Source organism: Cyclopterus lumpus, chromosome 15 (assembly GCF_009769545.1).
Source record: "Cyclopterus lumpus isolate fCycLum1 chromosome 15, fCycLum1.pri, whole genome shotgun sequence".
Lineage (NCBI taxonomy): Eukaryota > Metazoa > Chordata > Actinopteri > Perciformes > Cyclopteridae > Cyclopterus > Cyclopterus lumpus.
In genome coordinates this window covers 470,001-482,980 of record NC_046980.1, presented here as the reverse complement: position 1 = coordinate 482,980, position 12,980 = coordinate 470,001, and the positions used below count along the sequence as shown (strand labels likewise).

General features: G+C 47.6%; 1 protein-coding gene across 5 annotated transcripts in view; it reads left to right on the top strand.

The window, feature by feature from the left end:
• ppp2r5d (protein phosphatase 2, regulatory subunit B', delta) overlaps positions 1-12,980 on the top strand; it is a 42,957-nt gene that overhangs the window by 14,092 nt on the left and 15,885 nt on the right. For 2 of the 5 annotated variants that reach the window (XR_004611164.1, XM_034552194.1), the window contains exon 2: positions 9,353-9,436. The exons of 1 other annotated variant lie outside the window; for it this stretch is intronic. Coding sequence is in view for 3 of the 4 variants with exons in the window: in XM_034552194.1 (XP_034408085.1) it covers positions 9,353-9,436 (84 nt within the window). In the remaining variant the exon portion in view is untranslated. Of the gene's footprint in view, positions 1-9,035; positions 9,222-9,352; positions 9,437-12,980 lie in introns of those variants that run through there. 2 more of the 5 variants (XM_034552196.1, XM_034552195.1) reach the window with 2 other exon arrangements.

The window sequence follows — 12,980 nt, the reverse complement described above, 5'->3', positions numbered from 1 at the left end:
GAGCTGGCCAATCACATTTCAACAGTAAAACAAGGGAAGTCACACGTTTGGCTAAAGCTTAATAAAAGTATTGGATTAGCTGACAGAGACATCTACGGTGGTGGACACCGGGGGTGAAGGAAGCCGTCAAACTGAAGAAGGAGGCCTTTCGGGCCTGGCTGGCCCAGGGGTCTCCTGAAGCAGCTGACGGGTACCGGCGGGCCAGAAGGGCTGCAGCGGCGATGGTCGCGGAGGCTAAAACTCAGGCATGGGAGGAGTTTGGGGAGGCCATGGAGAAGGACTTTCGGTTGGCCTCAAGGAAGTTCTGGCAAACCATCCAACGGCTCAGGAAGGGAAAGCAGGGTCTACCCCAGACTGTTCTCAGCAGAGGGGGGGGAACTGCTGACCCGGACTGGGGACATTGTCGGGCGGTGGAAAGAGCACTTTGAGGAACTCCTAAACCCGGCCAACATGTCCCCCGGAGAGGGGGCAGCGCCAGAAGACTTTGGGGTGGATTCGCCTATATCCCTGGCAGAGGTCGCTAAGGTAGTCAAAAAGCTCCGTGGACATTGTTGGGCTGTCTTGGTTGACACGCCTTTTCAGTGTTGCATGGGGGTCGGGAACAGTGCCCATGGACTGGCAGACCGGGGTGGTGGTTCCCATCTTCAAGAAGGGGGACCGGAGAGTGTGCTCGAACTATCGTGGTATCACACTGCTCAGCCTCCCGGGAAAAGCTTATGCCAGGGTGCTGGAGAGGAGGCTCCGACCGCTTGTCGAACCTCAGATTCAAGACGAACAGTGCGGATTCCGTCCCGGTCGTGGAACAGTGGACCAGCTCTTTACCCTCGCAAGATTACTGGAGGGGTCCTGGGAGTTTGCCCAACCAGTTTAAATGTGCTTTATAGACCTGGAGAAGGCTTTCGACCGGGTCCCTCTGGGTTTTTTGTGGGGGGTGCTGCGGGAGTCTGGGGTGCCGGACCCGTTGGCACGGGCCATCCGGTCTCTGTACGCCTGCAGTAGGAGCTGTGTTTGTCTCCTTGGTAGTAAGTCAGAAACGTTCCTGGTGGGTGTTGGCCTCCGCCAGGGCTGCCCTTAATCACCGGTCCTGTTCGTGACCTTCATGGACAGGATATCTAGGCGCAGCCAGGGGGCGGAGAGGATCCGGTTCGGGAGTCTCGGGATCGCCTCTCTGCTGTTTGCGGATGATGTGGTCCTGTTTGCCTCCTCGGACCGTGACTTCCAGCATTCACTGGGGCGTTTTGCAGCCGAGTGCGAAGCGGCAGGGCTGAGAGTTAGCACCTCCAAATCTGATGCTCTGCCGGCAACCGGCGGATTGCTCCCTCCAGGTGGGGGCAAACTGCCTACCCCAAGCGAAGGAGTTCAAGTATATCGGGGTCTTGTTCACGAGTGAGGGTAAGGTGGAGCGGGAGATCGACAGGCGGATCGGTGCGGCTGCAGCAGTAAAACAGGCGCTGTACCGGTCCGTCTTGGTGAAGAGGGAGCTGAGCCGGAAGGCAAAGCTCTCCATTTACTGGTTGGTCTACGTTCCAACCCTCACCTATGGTCACGAACTCTGGGTCGTGACCGAAAGAACGAGATCTCGGATACAAGCGGCCGAAATGAGCTTCCTCCGTAGGGTGGCCGGGCTCAGCCTTAGAGATAGGGTAAGGAGCTCGGACATCAGGGGGGAGCTTGGAGTCGAGTCGCTGCTCCTTTGTGTCCAAAGGAGTCAGCTGAGGTGGTTCATCTAGTCAGGATGCCTCCTGGACGCCTCCCATTAGAGGTTTTCCGGGCACGTCCAACTGGTAGGAGGCCCCGGGGCAGACCGAGGACACGCTGGAGGGATTATATCTCCCGGCTGGCCTTGGAACGCCTCGGGATCCCCCAGAATGACCTGGAAAGTGTTGCGGGTGAGAGGGAGGCCTGGGTCGGCCTGCTGAACCTGCTGCCACCGCGACCCGACCCCGGATAAGCGGGTGATAATGGATGGATAAATGGAGACATCTACCTATGTGCTACATACATTCCCCCAGCAGAGTCTCCTTATTATGAGGAGGACATCTTTGATTCTCTCCACACAGAGATCAGCTATTTCCAGGCCCAAGGAATCGTGCTGTTGTGTGGAGACCTGAAGGACTGGATGTGAGCCTGACTTCCTGGGCAACAGCCATTCAATTCAATTCAATTCAGTTTATTTTGTATAGCCCAATATCACAAATTACAAATTTGCCTCAGAGGTCTTTACAATCTGTACACAAACGGCATCCCTGACCTTTGACCTCACATCGAATCAGGAAAAACTCCTCAAAAATAACCTTTCACAGCGAAAAAAGGGAAGAAACCTTCAGGAGAGCAACAGAGGAGGATCCCTCTCCCTGGATGGACGGATGCAATAGATGTCATGTGTACAGAATGAATAGCATTACAAAGTTACATAAACACATTACATGAATATGACAATGTATGAATGGAACTCCAATCCATGAAACAGAAGGAGGTAGAGAGGAGGGGGGGGCGGGGCATCAGCAGGGCCAATGGGAGGCCGGTTCACCAGCATCAGACACCTCCAGGTCCAATGGACCCTATGAGACGTGAAGTCACAACGACTCCGGGGAGGAAGCAGAGTTAATAAGGTGCAATGGAGAGATGTAAATTCATCCATAAGGAGAGAGAGAAGAGGAGATAGGTGCTCAGTGTATCCTAAAACATCCCCCAGCAGCCTATAAGCCTATAGCAGCATATCAAGGGGCTGGACCAGGGCAAACCTGATTCAGCCCTAACTATAAGCACTATTAAAGAGGAAAGTCTTAAGTCTGTTCTTAAATGAGGTGACTGTGTCTGCCTCCCGGACTGAAAGTGGAAGCTGGTTCCATAAAAGAGGAGCTTGATAACTGAAGGCTCTGGCTCCCATCCTACTTTTTAGGACTCTAGGAACCACAAGTAGCCCCACATTTAGTGAGCGCAGCTCTCTAGTGGGGCAATATGGTACTACAAGCTCCTTAAGATATGATGGTGCATCACCAATCAAGGCTTTGTAGGTGAGTAGAAGAATTTTAAATGTGATTCTTGATTTTACAGGGAGCCAGTGCAGAGCAGCTAATACAGGAGTCATGTGATCTCTTTTCTTAGTTTTTGTGAGTACACGAGCTGCAGCATTCTGGATCAACTGGAGGGACTTAAGAGACTTATTAGAGCAGCCTGATAATAAGGAGTTGCAGTAATCTAGTCTGGAAGTAACAAACGCGTGAACCAGCTTTTCTGCATCTTTTTGGGACAAGATGTGCCTGATTTTTGAAATGTTACGTAGATGAAAAAATGCAGTCCTTGAGATTTGCTTAACGTGGGAGTTAAAGGACAAGTCTCGGTCAAAGATAACTAGAGATTCTTTACAGTGGTGTTGGATGCCAGGGAAATGCCATCTACAGAAACCACATCACCAGATAATTGATCTCTGAGGTGTTCAGGGCCAGTAAAATAACTTCAGTTTTGTCTGAGTTTAACATCAGGAAGTTGCAGGTCATCCATGTTTTTATGTCTTTAAGACATTCTTGAATTTTAGCGAGTTGGTTGGTCTCCTCTGGTTTGATCGATAGATATAATTGAGTATCATCTGCATAGCAATGAAAGTTTATGGAGTGTTTCCTGATAATGTTGCCCAAAGGAAGCATATATAAGGTAAATAAAATTGGTCCAAGCACAGAACCTTGTGGAACTCCGTGATTAACGTTGGTGGTCATTGAGGCTTAATCGTTTACAAATACAAATTGAGATCGATCTGATAAATAGGATTTAAACCAACTTAGTGCGGTACCTGAAATGCCAATCGACTGATCCAGTCTCTGTAATAGGATGTCATGATCAATGGTGTCGAACGCAGCACTAAGGTCTAATAATACCAGTACAGAGATGAGTCCTTTATCAGCACTAAGGTCTAACAAGACCAGTACAGAGATGATTCCTTTATCAGCACTAAGGTCTAATAAGACCAGTACGGAGATGAGTCCTTTATCTGATGCATTAGGAGGTCATTTGTAATCTTCACCAGTGCTGTCTCTGTGCTGTGCTGTTTTCTAAATCCTGACTGAAACTCCTCAAATAAACTATTCTGATGTAGAAAGTCACACAACTGATTTGCGACTACTTTCTCAAGGATCTTAGAGAGGAAGGGAAGGTTAGAGATTGGTCTGTAGTTAGCCAACACCTCTGGATTAAGAGTGGTCTTTTTCAGGAGAGGTTTTATTACAGCTACTTTAAAGGAATGTGGTACATGGCCTGTTAGCAAAGACACATTAACAATATCCAGCAGAGAGGTGCTAATTAAAGGCAATACGTCTTTAAGCAGCCTCGTTGGGATGGGGTCTAAGAGACAGGTAGACGGTTTAGAAGTAGAAACCGTTGAGGACAATTGGTCTAGGTTAATGGGAAAAGCTATCCAAATATACACCAGGGCATACAGCTGTTTCCAAGGCCACTCCTCTTGATGACAGATCGGCACTGGTTGAGGGCAAGAGATCATCAATCTTGCCTCTAATAGTTCAAATCTTTTCATTGAAGAAGTTCATGAAGTCATTACTACTGAGGTCTATAGGAATACACGGCTCCACAGAGCTGTGACTCTCTGTCAGCCTGGCTACAGTGCTAAAGAGAACCCTGGGGTTGTTCTTATTTTTCTCTATTACTGATGAGTAATAGGCTGCTCTGGCATTACGGAGAGCCTTTTTATATGTTTTAAGACTCTCGCCAAACTAGTGTGATTCTTCCAGATTGGTGGAACGCCATATACTTTGGAGCTTTCGTGAAGTTTGCTTTAGTTCACGGGTCTGAGGGTTATACCAGGGAGCAAACCTCCTTTGACTCACTGTCTTTTTCTTCAGTGGGGCTATCGAGTCTAGTGTCATTCTCAGTGAGCCTGTAGCACTATCGACAAGATGATCAATCTGGGACGGACTAAAGTTAGTACAGGAGTCCTCCGTCACATTGAGACGTGGTATTGAATCAAATGCAGAAGGAATCTCTTCTTTAAATTTAGCTACAGCACTGTCAGTTAGACATCTGGTGTAGAAACTTTTGACTAACGGTGTAGGACTAAACTTGATAAACACTCTGAACATTCAGATATAAATTCTGAATATGGACCTGGTGGCCGGTACAGTATAACAAATATAATTGGCTGTAATGTTTTCCAGGTTGGATGTGAAAGACTAAGAACAAGGCTTTCAAATGAGTTGTAGTTTAGTTTAGGTTTAGGATTCATTAATAGGCTTGAGTCAAAGATGGCTGCTACTCCACCTCCTCGGCCGGTGCCTCGAGGAATGTGAGTATTAATATGACTTGGAGGAGTTGATTCATTTAGGCTGACATATTCTTCATGGCTCAGCCAGGTTTCAGTAAGACACAATAAATCAATGTGATTGTCTGATATTAAATCATTTACTAATACAGCTTTAGATGACAGAGATCTAATATTTAGGAGTCCACATTTAATTATCCTGTTTTGTTGCACTGTGGCAGTAGTGTTGTTAACCTGTATGAGGTTATTTTGCATGACTCCTCTTCTGGTTACTTTTGATTTAATTAATTTAAGTGGCCGTGGGACAGACACAGTCTCTATAGAGTTAAGGTTAAGGGTGGGTAACTGCTCCAATGGAAGTGCAGAGAAGGGTGGAAGACTACAACTCTGCTTCTGCTTCCTGATCCGGTCATGGATTAAGTCCGTTAATCAACTTGGCCATGTTCACAGAAATGAGACGCGCTCCATCCCAAGTGGGATGAATGCCGTCTGGACTCATCAGATCAGGCTTTCCCCAGAAAGTCTGCCAGTTATCTATGTAGCCCACATTGTTTGCTGGGCATGTGTTTGGTCAAGCCCCTCTTTACATCACACCAACCATCATCAACCGGAACAACCTCGACTGTCAAATAAATCAGAATGACAGGGAGGTAGTGCACCTCTGTCGGGCCTTAGGCCTGTCCATAGTTAATGGAAGGTTCAGAGGGGACTCTTTAGGGAGGTTCCCATACTCCTCAGCTCTTGGCTGTAGTGTAGTCCACTATGCTCTCACTGACATGGACCCCTCCACTATCAATGCGTTCACTGTCGGGCAGCAATCCCCACTTTCAGACCACAACCAAATAAAAGTCTATTTTAAAACATCGAATCAACTCAACCCCCCAAAAAGGAGTCCAGTAAGCTGTACCAACTTAACCCCCCCAAAAAGGAGTCCAGTAAGCTGTACCAACTTAACCCCCCCAAAAAGGAGTCCAGTAAGCTGTACCAACTTAACCCCCCCAAAAAGGAGTCCAGTAAGCTGTACCAACTCAACCCAACATACAGATGGACTCAGGACAGTGGGGACAAATTCTTCATGGTGTTATATTCCCCTGATCTAATCAGTCAAATGTTGGAATTCAGGGGAAATCGGTACGACACGACCAAGGGTGGCGTTAACATGACCACTGCTGACGTCAACACACTGTTTCACGAGGCAGCTATTAAAGCCAACCTTGTCCAAACTAAGAGACGGTACAAGAAGAAACAAAATAATGAAAAATGGTTTGACAATGAATGTAAAAGTATCAGAAAAGATCTGCGAATTAGCTTCAGCGAAACTCTCAAAAGATATAAATACACAATTAGGAACAAAAAACTAAATTATACAAATGAAAGATTGGAGGAAATTGAAAGCTCCATACATCAAAACCAATTCTGGGATATGTTAAATACATTGAGCACAACAAAGCCAAACATTACCCATTCAAGATGGTGACGTGTGGAAATCACACTTTGAGAATCTTTATAAAGACATTCCACCAAATGAACTTCATTCAAACCACAAAACTATTAGAGAAAAACTGCAAACATTAGAATTGACAATTAAAACCAATCAGAACCCTCTTGACTTCCAAATCACTTTGGAAGAATTGATGGGAAAAATAAAATGTATCAAAACTCAAAAAGCTTGTGGTCCAGACAACATCAAAAATGAAATGCTTAGAAACATCACAAAGTGCTCAAGCTGTTTAACATCGTCCTGGTTCAGGATGCTTTCTAGACATCTGGTGTCAGGGGCTTATTTATCCAATTTATAAATGTGGAGATCAATTAGACCCCAATAACTACTGTGGTCTGCATTAGCAGTTGCCTGGGGAAGTTATTAAATAACAGGAAGTATTATAAATAACAGAATCTTAGATTATCTGGACCAACACAACATCCTTAGTAAAACTCAAATTGGCTTTCTTCCAAAACACCGATCATGTTTACACCTTCACACGCTCATCCAGAAACATGTGCACCAGACAAATGGAAAGATATGTGCTTGTTTCATTGATTTTAAGAAAGCATTTGATTCAATTTGGCATAAAGGACTATGTTACAGACTTCTGCAATCTGGCATTGGAGGAAAAGTCTATGACATTATAAAATCTATGTATTTGAACAATAAGTGTGCTGTAAAAATAGGAGAAAGACGCACTGACTTCTTCACCCAGAGAAGAGGCGTCCGTCAAGGCTGCAATCTGAGTCCACCACCCTTCAACATCAGAGTGCAGCCCCAGGTCTCTGTCTCCTAGACAGAGAGGTGAAGTCTCTGTTCTATGCAGACCACCTGGTTCTGTTGTTTCCCACAGAGCAGGGACTCCAACACCAGCTAGACCTCCTGGAGGACTGCTGTCAGAACTGGGCCTGGACCTGGTTCTGTTGTTTCCCACAGAGCAGGGACTCCAACACCAGCTAGACCTCCTGGAGGACTATTCAGAACTGGGCCTGGACCTGGTTCTGTTGTTTCCCACAGAGCAGGGACTCCAACACCAGCTAGACCTCCTGGAGGACTAGTCAGAACTGGGCCTGGACCTGGTTCTGTTGTCTCCCACAGAGCAGGGACTCCAACACCAGCTAGACCTCCTGGAGGACTGCTGTCAGAACTGGGCCTGGACCTGGTTCTGTTGTTTCCCACAGAGCAGGGACTCCAACACCAGCTAGACCTCCTGGAGGACTAGTCAGAACTGGGCCTGGACCTGGTTCTGTTGTCTCCCACAGAGCAGGGACTCCAACACCAGCTAGACCTCCTGGAGGACTAGTCAGAACTGGGCCTGGACCTGGTTCTGTTGTCTCCCACAGAGCAGGGACTCCAACACCAGCTAGACCTCCTGGAGGACTGCTGTCAGAACTGGGCGTGGACCTGGTTCTGTTGTTTCCCACAGAGCAGGGACTCCAACACCAGCTAGACCTCCTGGAGGACTAGTCAGAACTGGGCCTGGACCTGGTTCTGTTGTCTCCCACAGAGCAGGGACTCCAACACCAGCTAGACCTCCTGGAGGACTGCTGTCAGAACTGGGCCTGGACCTGGTTCTGTTGTTTCCCACAGAGCAGGGACTCCAACACCAGCTAGACCTCCTGGAGGACTAGTCAGAACTGGGCCTGGACCTGGTTCTGTTGTCTCCCACAGAGCAGGGACTCCAACACCAGCTAGACCTCCTGGAGGACTGCTGTCAGAACTGGGCCTGGACCTGGTTCTGTTGTCTCCCACAGAGCAGGGACTCCAACACCAGCTAGACCTCCTGGAGGACTGCTGTCAGAACTGGGCCTGGACCTGGTTCTGTTGTTTCCCACAGAGCAGGGACTCCAACACCAGCTAGACCTCCTGGAGGACTAGTCAGAACTGGGCCTGGACCTGGTTCTGTTGTCTCCCACAGAGCAGGGACTCCAACACCAGCTAGACCTCCTGGAGGACTGCTGTCAGAACTGGGCCTGGACCTGGTTCTGTTGTTTCCCACAGAGCAGGGACTCCAACACCAGCTAGACCTCCTGGAGGACTAGTCAGAACTGGGCCTGGACCTGGTTCTGTTGTCTCCCACAGAGCAGGGACTCCAACACCAGCTAGACCTCCTGGAGGACTGCTGTCAGAACTGGGCCTGGACCTGGTTCTGTTGTCTCCCACAGAGCAGGGACTCCAACAACAGCTAGACCTCCTGGAGGACTGCTGTCAGAACTGGGCCTGGACCTGGTTCTGTTGTCTCCCACAGAGCAGGGACTCCAACAACAGCTAGACCTCCTGGAGGACTGCTGTCAGAACTGGGCCTGGACCTGGTTCTGTGGTCTCCCACAGAGCAGGGACTCCAACAACAGCTAGACCTCCTGGAGGACTACAGACAGTAACTAGTAGCTATAGCAGTGAGGGTCTAGCTGGTCGAGGGTCTGGGGGGTTCTGGACTCTGGGGGATCTGGACTGATGAAGGTAAAGGTAAAGTGGAGTTAACTAGCTCCCCTAGCACCAAACCCCTAAACCTTAACCCAAACCCCTTAATCCTAAACCCTACCTAGTGCCCCCTAGTACTTAGTATTTAAACGTTGCTTCCTCTTGTGTGTCAACAGGAAGTGGCTAAATGTGCTAAAAGCAGCATGAAGAACAGCAGCAGTGGGGGGGGCAAAGATGCTGCTGCTGAGAACCCAGACAAGGTGAGTGAATATCAATGTGTGTGTGTGTGACAGAATGCAGCTGCTCGGCTGGTCTTCAACCTCCCGAAATTTACCCACAATCCTCCGCGACCTTCACTGGTTACCGGTGGCCGCCCGCATCCGCTTCAGAACATTGGTACTTGTGTACCGTGCTGCCCATTGACATCAGGACAGCAGGAAGTCTCTACATCTTCCGTCGCAAACTAAAAACACATCTTTTTCGACTATACCTTGAATAGGGAGGGTAGAGCCGTAGTAGCACTTAAATGTCTCTTACTGATAGCACTTTGTAGTTTAACACTCTAGTAGCACTTAAATGTCTCTTACTGATAGCACTTTGTAGTTTAACACTTTAGTAACACTTAAATGTCTCTTACTGATAGCACTTTGTAGTTTAACTTTATTGAAGAAATTGTACTTTCTTGATTCTTGTTGTTCTGAGTTTGGACTCATGGTTTAATGCACTTATTGTAAGTCGCTTTGGATAAAAGCGTCAGCTAAATGACATGTAATGTAATGTAATGTAATGTAATATGAGAGAGAGCTCCACACTCAAACATATAATACACAGACATAACTAATGGCTCCTACACACCGGCCCCTAATTGGGAAGGTATGCACAATTACATTAATCAAAAAAGAAGTCATAAAAACCAAACAAGTCTGATTTTGTTTCTTCTTTCTTCGTCAGGTGTTATCAACGCGTGACCCAATATTAGATCATGACCTTTACACGGCTTCTTAAATTATTAGGATATAGGCCGCTCCAACTGTCCTGTCTTTAATAATAATAATAATAATAATAATAATCCATTTAATTTATATAGAGCTTTTTAAGATACTCAAAGACACTTTACATTATACACCGTAGACACAGCTACGGAGGGCAATGCAAGGTTCAGTGTCTTGCTCAAGGACACGTCGACTAGGGCGGGGATTGAACTGCCAACCCCCTGATTGAAATACGGACCTGCTAACCACTGACCCAGTCGCCCCACACTACAAGTCCTTTGTTGTCTGGGTATGTCTTGGTCACTCTTCCCATGATCCATGATCCATGAGGAGCATTCATGACCAAGTCCCCTGATACCAAACTTCTCTGCGGCTTTGTCCACTTGTCGTTCCTGCAGTAGTGGCCAGTACTCCCTTGTCCATCTTTTCCAGAACAGGTCTCACAGGTACTGAACCTGTCTGCATCGCCTCCTGATGTAAAGATCATTTTCTTGAAAAAGTCCATTGAAATAGGTTTCCCTTTGAGAAAAAGGATATGATTTGGAGGGCTTCCAAGTCATTGACGTCATCAGAAGCCTTGGTTATGGGCGGTCATTGAGAATGGCCTCTACTTCACACTCGATTGTATGAAGGCTTTTATCGTCTAGAGATTGTCGTCGAAGCGTCTTCCTGACCATTCTGAGTAGTCGCTCCCAAACGCCACCATGGTGGGAGGCAGCAGGGGTGTTGAAGGTCCTGCTGTGGTCTATGGTAGCTGAGGCCTCTCTTCACTCTCTCTCATATTACAATGTTACATTACATGTCATTTAGCTGACACTTTTATCCAAAGCGACTTACAATAAGTGCATTAAACCATGAGTCCAAACTCAGAACAACAAGAATCAAGAAAGTACAATTTCTTCAATAACGTTAAACTACAGAGTACTATCAGTAAGAGACTTTTAAGTGCTACTAAAGTGCTAAACTACAAAGTGCTATCGGTAAGGGACATTTAAGTGCTACTAAAGTGTTAAACTACAAAGTGCTATCGGTAAGGGACATTTAAGTGCTACTAAAGTGTTAAACTACAAAGTGCTATCGGTAAGGGACATTTAAGTGCTACTAAAGTGTTAAACTACAAAGTGCTATCAGTAAGAGACATTTAAGTGCTGCTAGAGTGCTACTACGGCTCTACCTTCCCTATTCAAGGTGTGGTCACTAAGATGTGTTTTTAGTCTGTAGAGACTTCCTGTCCTGATGTAAATGGGGAGCTCGTTCCACCAATGAGGAGCCAGCACAGCAAACAGTCGTGACTTTGAGTGTTTAGCTCGAAGTGAAGGAGCTACAAGCTGATTGGTGGAGGTTAGACCATGTCCTGGTGTGAGGTTAGACCATGTCCTGGTGTGAGGTTAGACCATGTCCTGGGTGTGAGGTTAGACCATGTCCTGGATGTGAGGTTAGACCATGTCCTGGGTGTGAGGTTAGACCATGTCCTGGGTGTGAGGTTAGACCATGTCCTGGATGTGAGGTTAGACCATGTCCTGGGTGTGAGGTTAGACCATGTCCTGGATGTGAGGTTAGACCATGTCCTGGATGTGAGGTTAGACCATGTCCTGGGTGTGAGGTTAGACCATGTCCTGGGTGTGAGGTTAGACCATGTCCTGGGTGTGAGGTTAGACAATGTCCTGGGTGTGAGGTTAGACCATGTCCTGGGTGTGAGGTTAGACCATGTCCTGGATGTGAGGTTAGACCATGTCCTGGGTGTGAGATTAGACCATGTCCTGGGTGTGAGGTTAGACCATGTCCTGGTGTGAGGTTAGACCATGTCCTGGGTGTGAGGTTAGACCATGTCCTGGGTGTGAGCTTAGGCCATGTCCTGGATGTGAGGTTAGACCATGTCCTGGGTGTGAGCTTAGACCATGTCCTGGGTGTGAGCTTAGACCATGTCCTGGGTGTGAGGTTAGACCATGTCCTGGATGTGAGGTTAGACCATGTCCTGGGTGTGAGGTTAGACCATGTCCTGGATGTGAGCTTAGACCATGTCCTGGATGTGAGGTTAGACCATGTCCTGGTGTGAGGTTAGACCATGTCCTGGATGTGAGGTTAGACCATGTCCTGGATGTGAGGTTAGACCATGTCCTGGATGTGAGGTTAGACCATGTCCTGGTGTGAGGTTAGACCATGTCCTGGATGTGAGGTTAGACCATGTCCTGGTGTGAGGTTAGACCATGTCCTGGTGTGAGGTTAGACCATGTCCTGGGTGTGAGGTTAGACCATGTCCTGGGTGTGAGGTTAGACCATGTCCTGGGTGTGAGGTTAGACCATGTCCTGGGTGTGAGGTTAGACCATGTCCTGGATGTGAGGTTAGACCATGTCCTGGGTGTGAGATTAGACCATGTCCTGGGTGTGAGGTTAGACCATGTCCTGGTGTGAGGTTAGACCATGTCCTGGGTGTGAGGTTAGACCATGTCCTGGGTGTGAGCTTAGGCCATGTCCTGGATGTGAGGTTAGACCATGTCCTGGGTGTGAGCTTAGACCATGTCCTGGGTGTGAGCTTAGACCATGTCCTGGGTGTACGGTTAGACCATGTCCTGGATGTGAGGTTAGACCATGTCCTGGGTGTGAGGTTAGACCATGTCCTGGTGTGAGGTTAGACCATGTCCTGGATGTGAGGTTAGACCATGTCCTGGATGTGAGGTTAGACCATGTCCTGGTGTGAGGTTAGACCATGTCCTGGATGTGAGGTTAGACCATGTCCTGGATGTGAGGTTAGACCATGTCCTGGTGTGAGGTTAGACCATGTCCTGGATGTGAGGTTAGACCATGTCCTGGT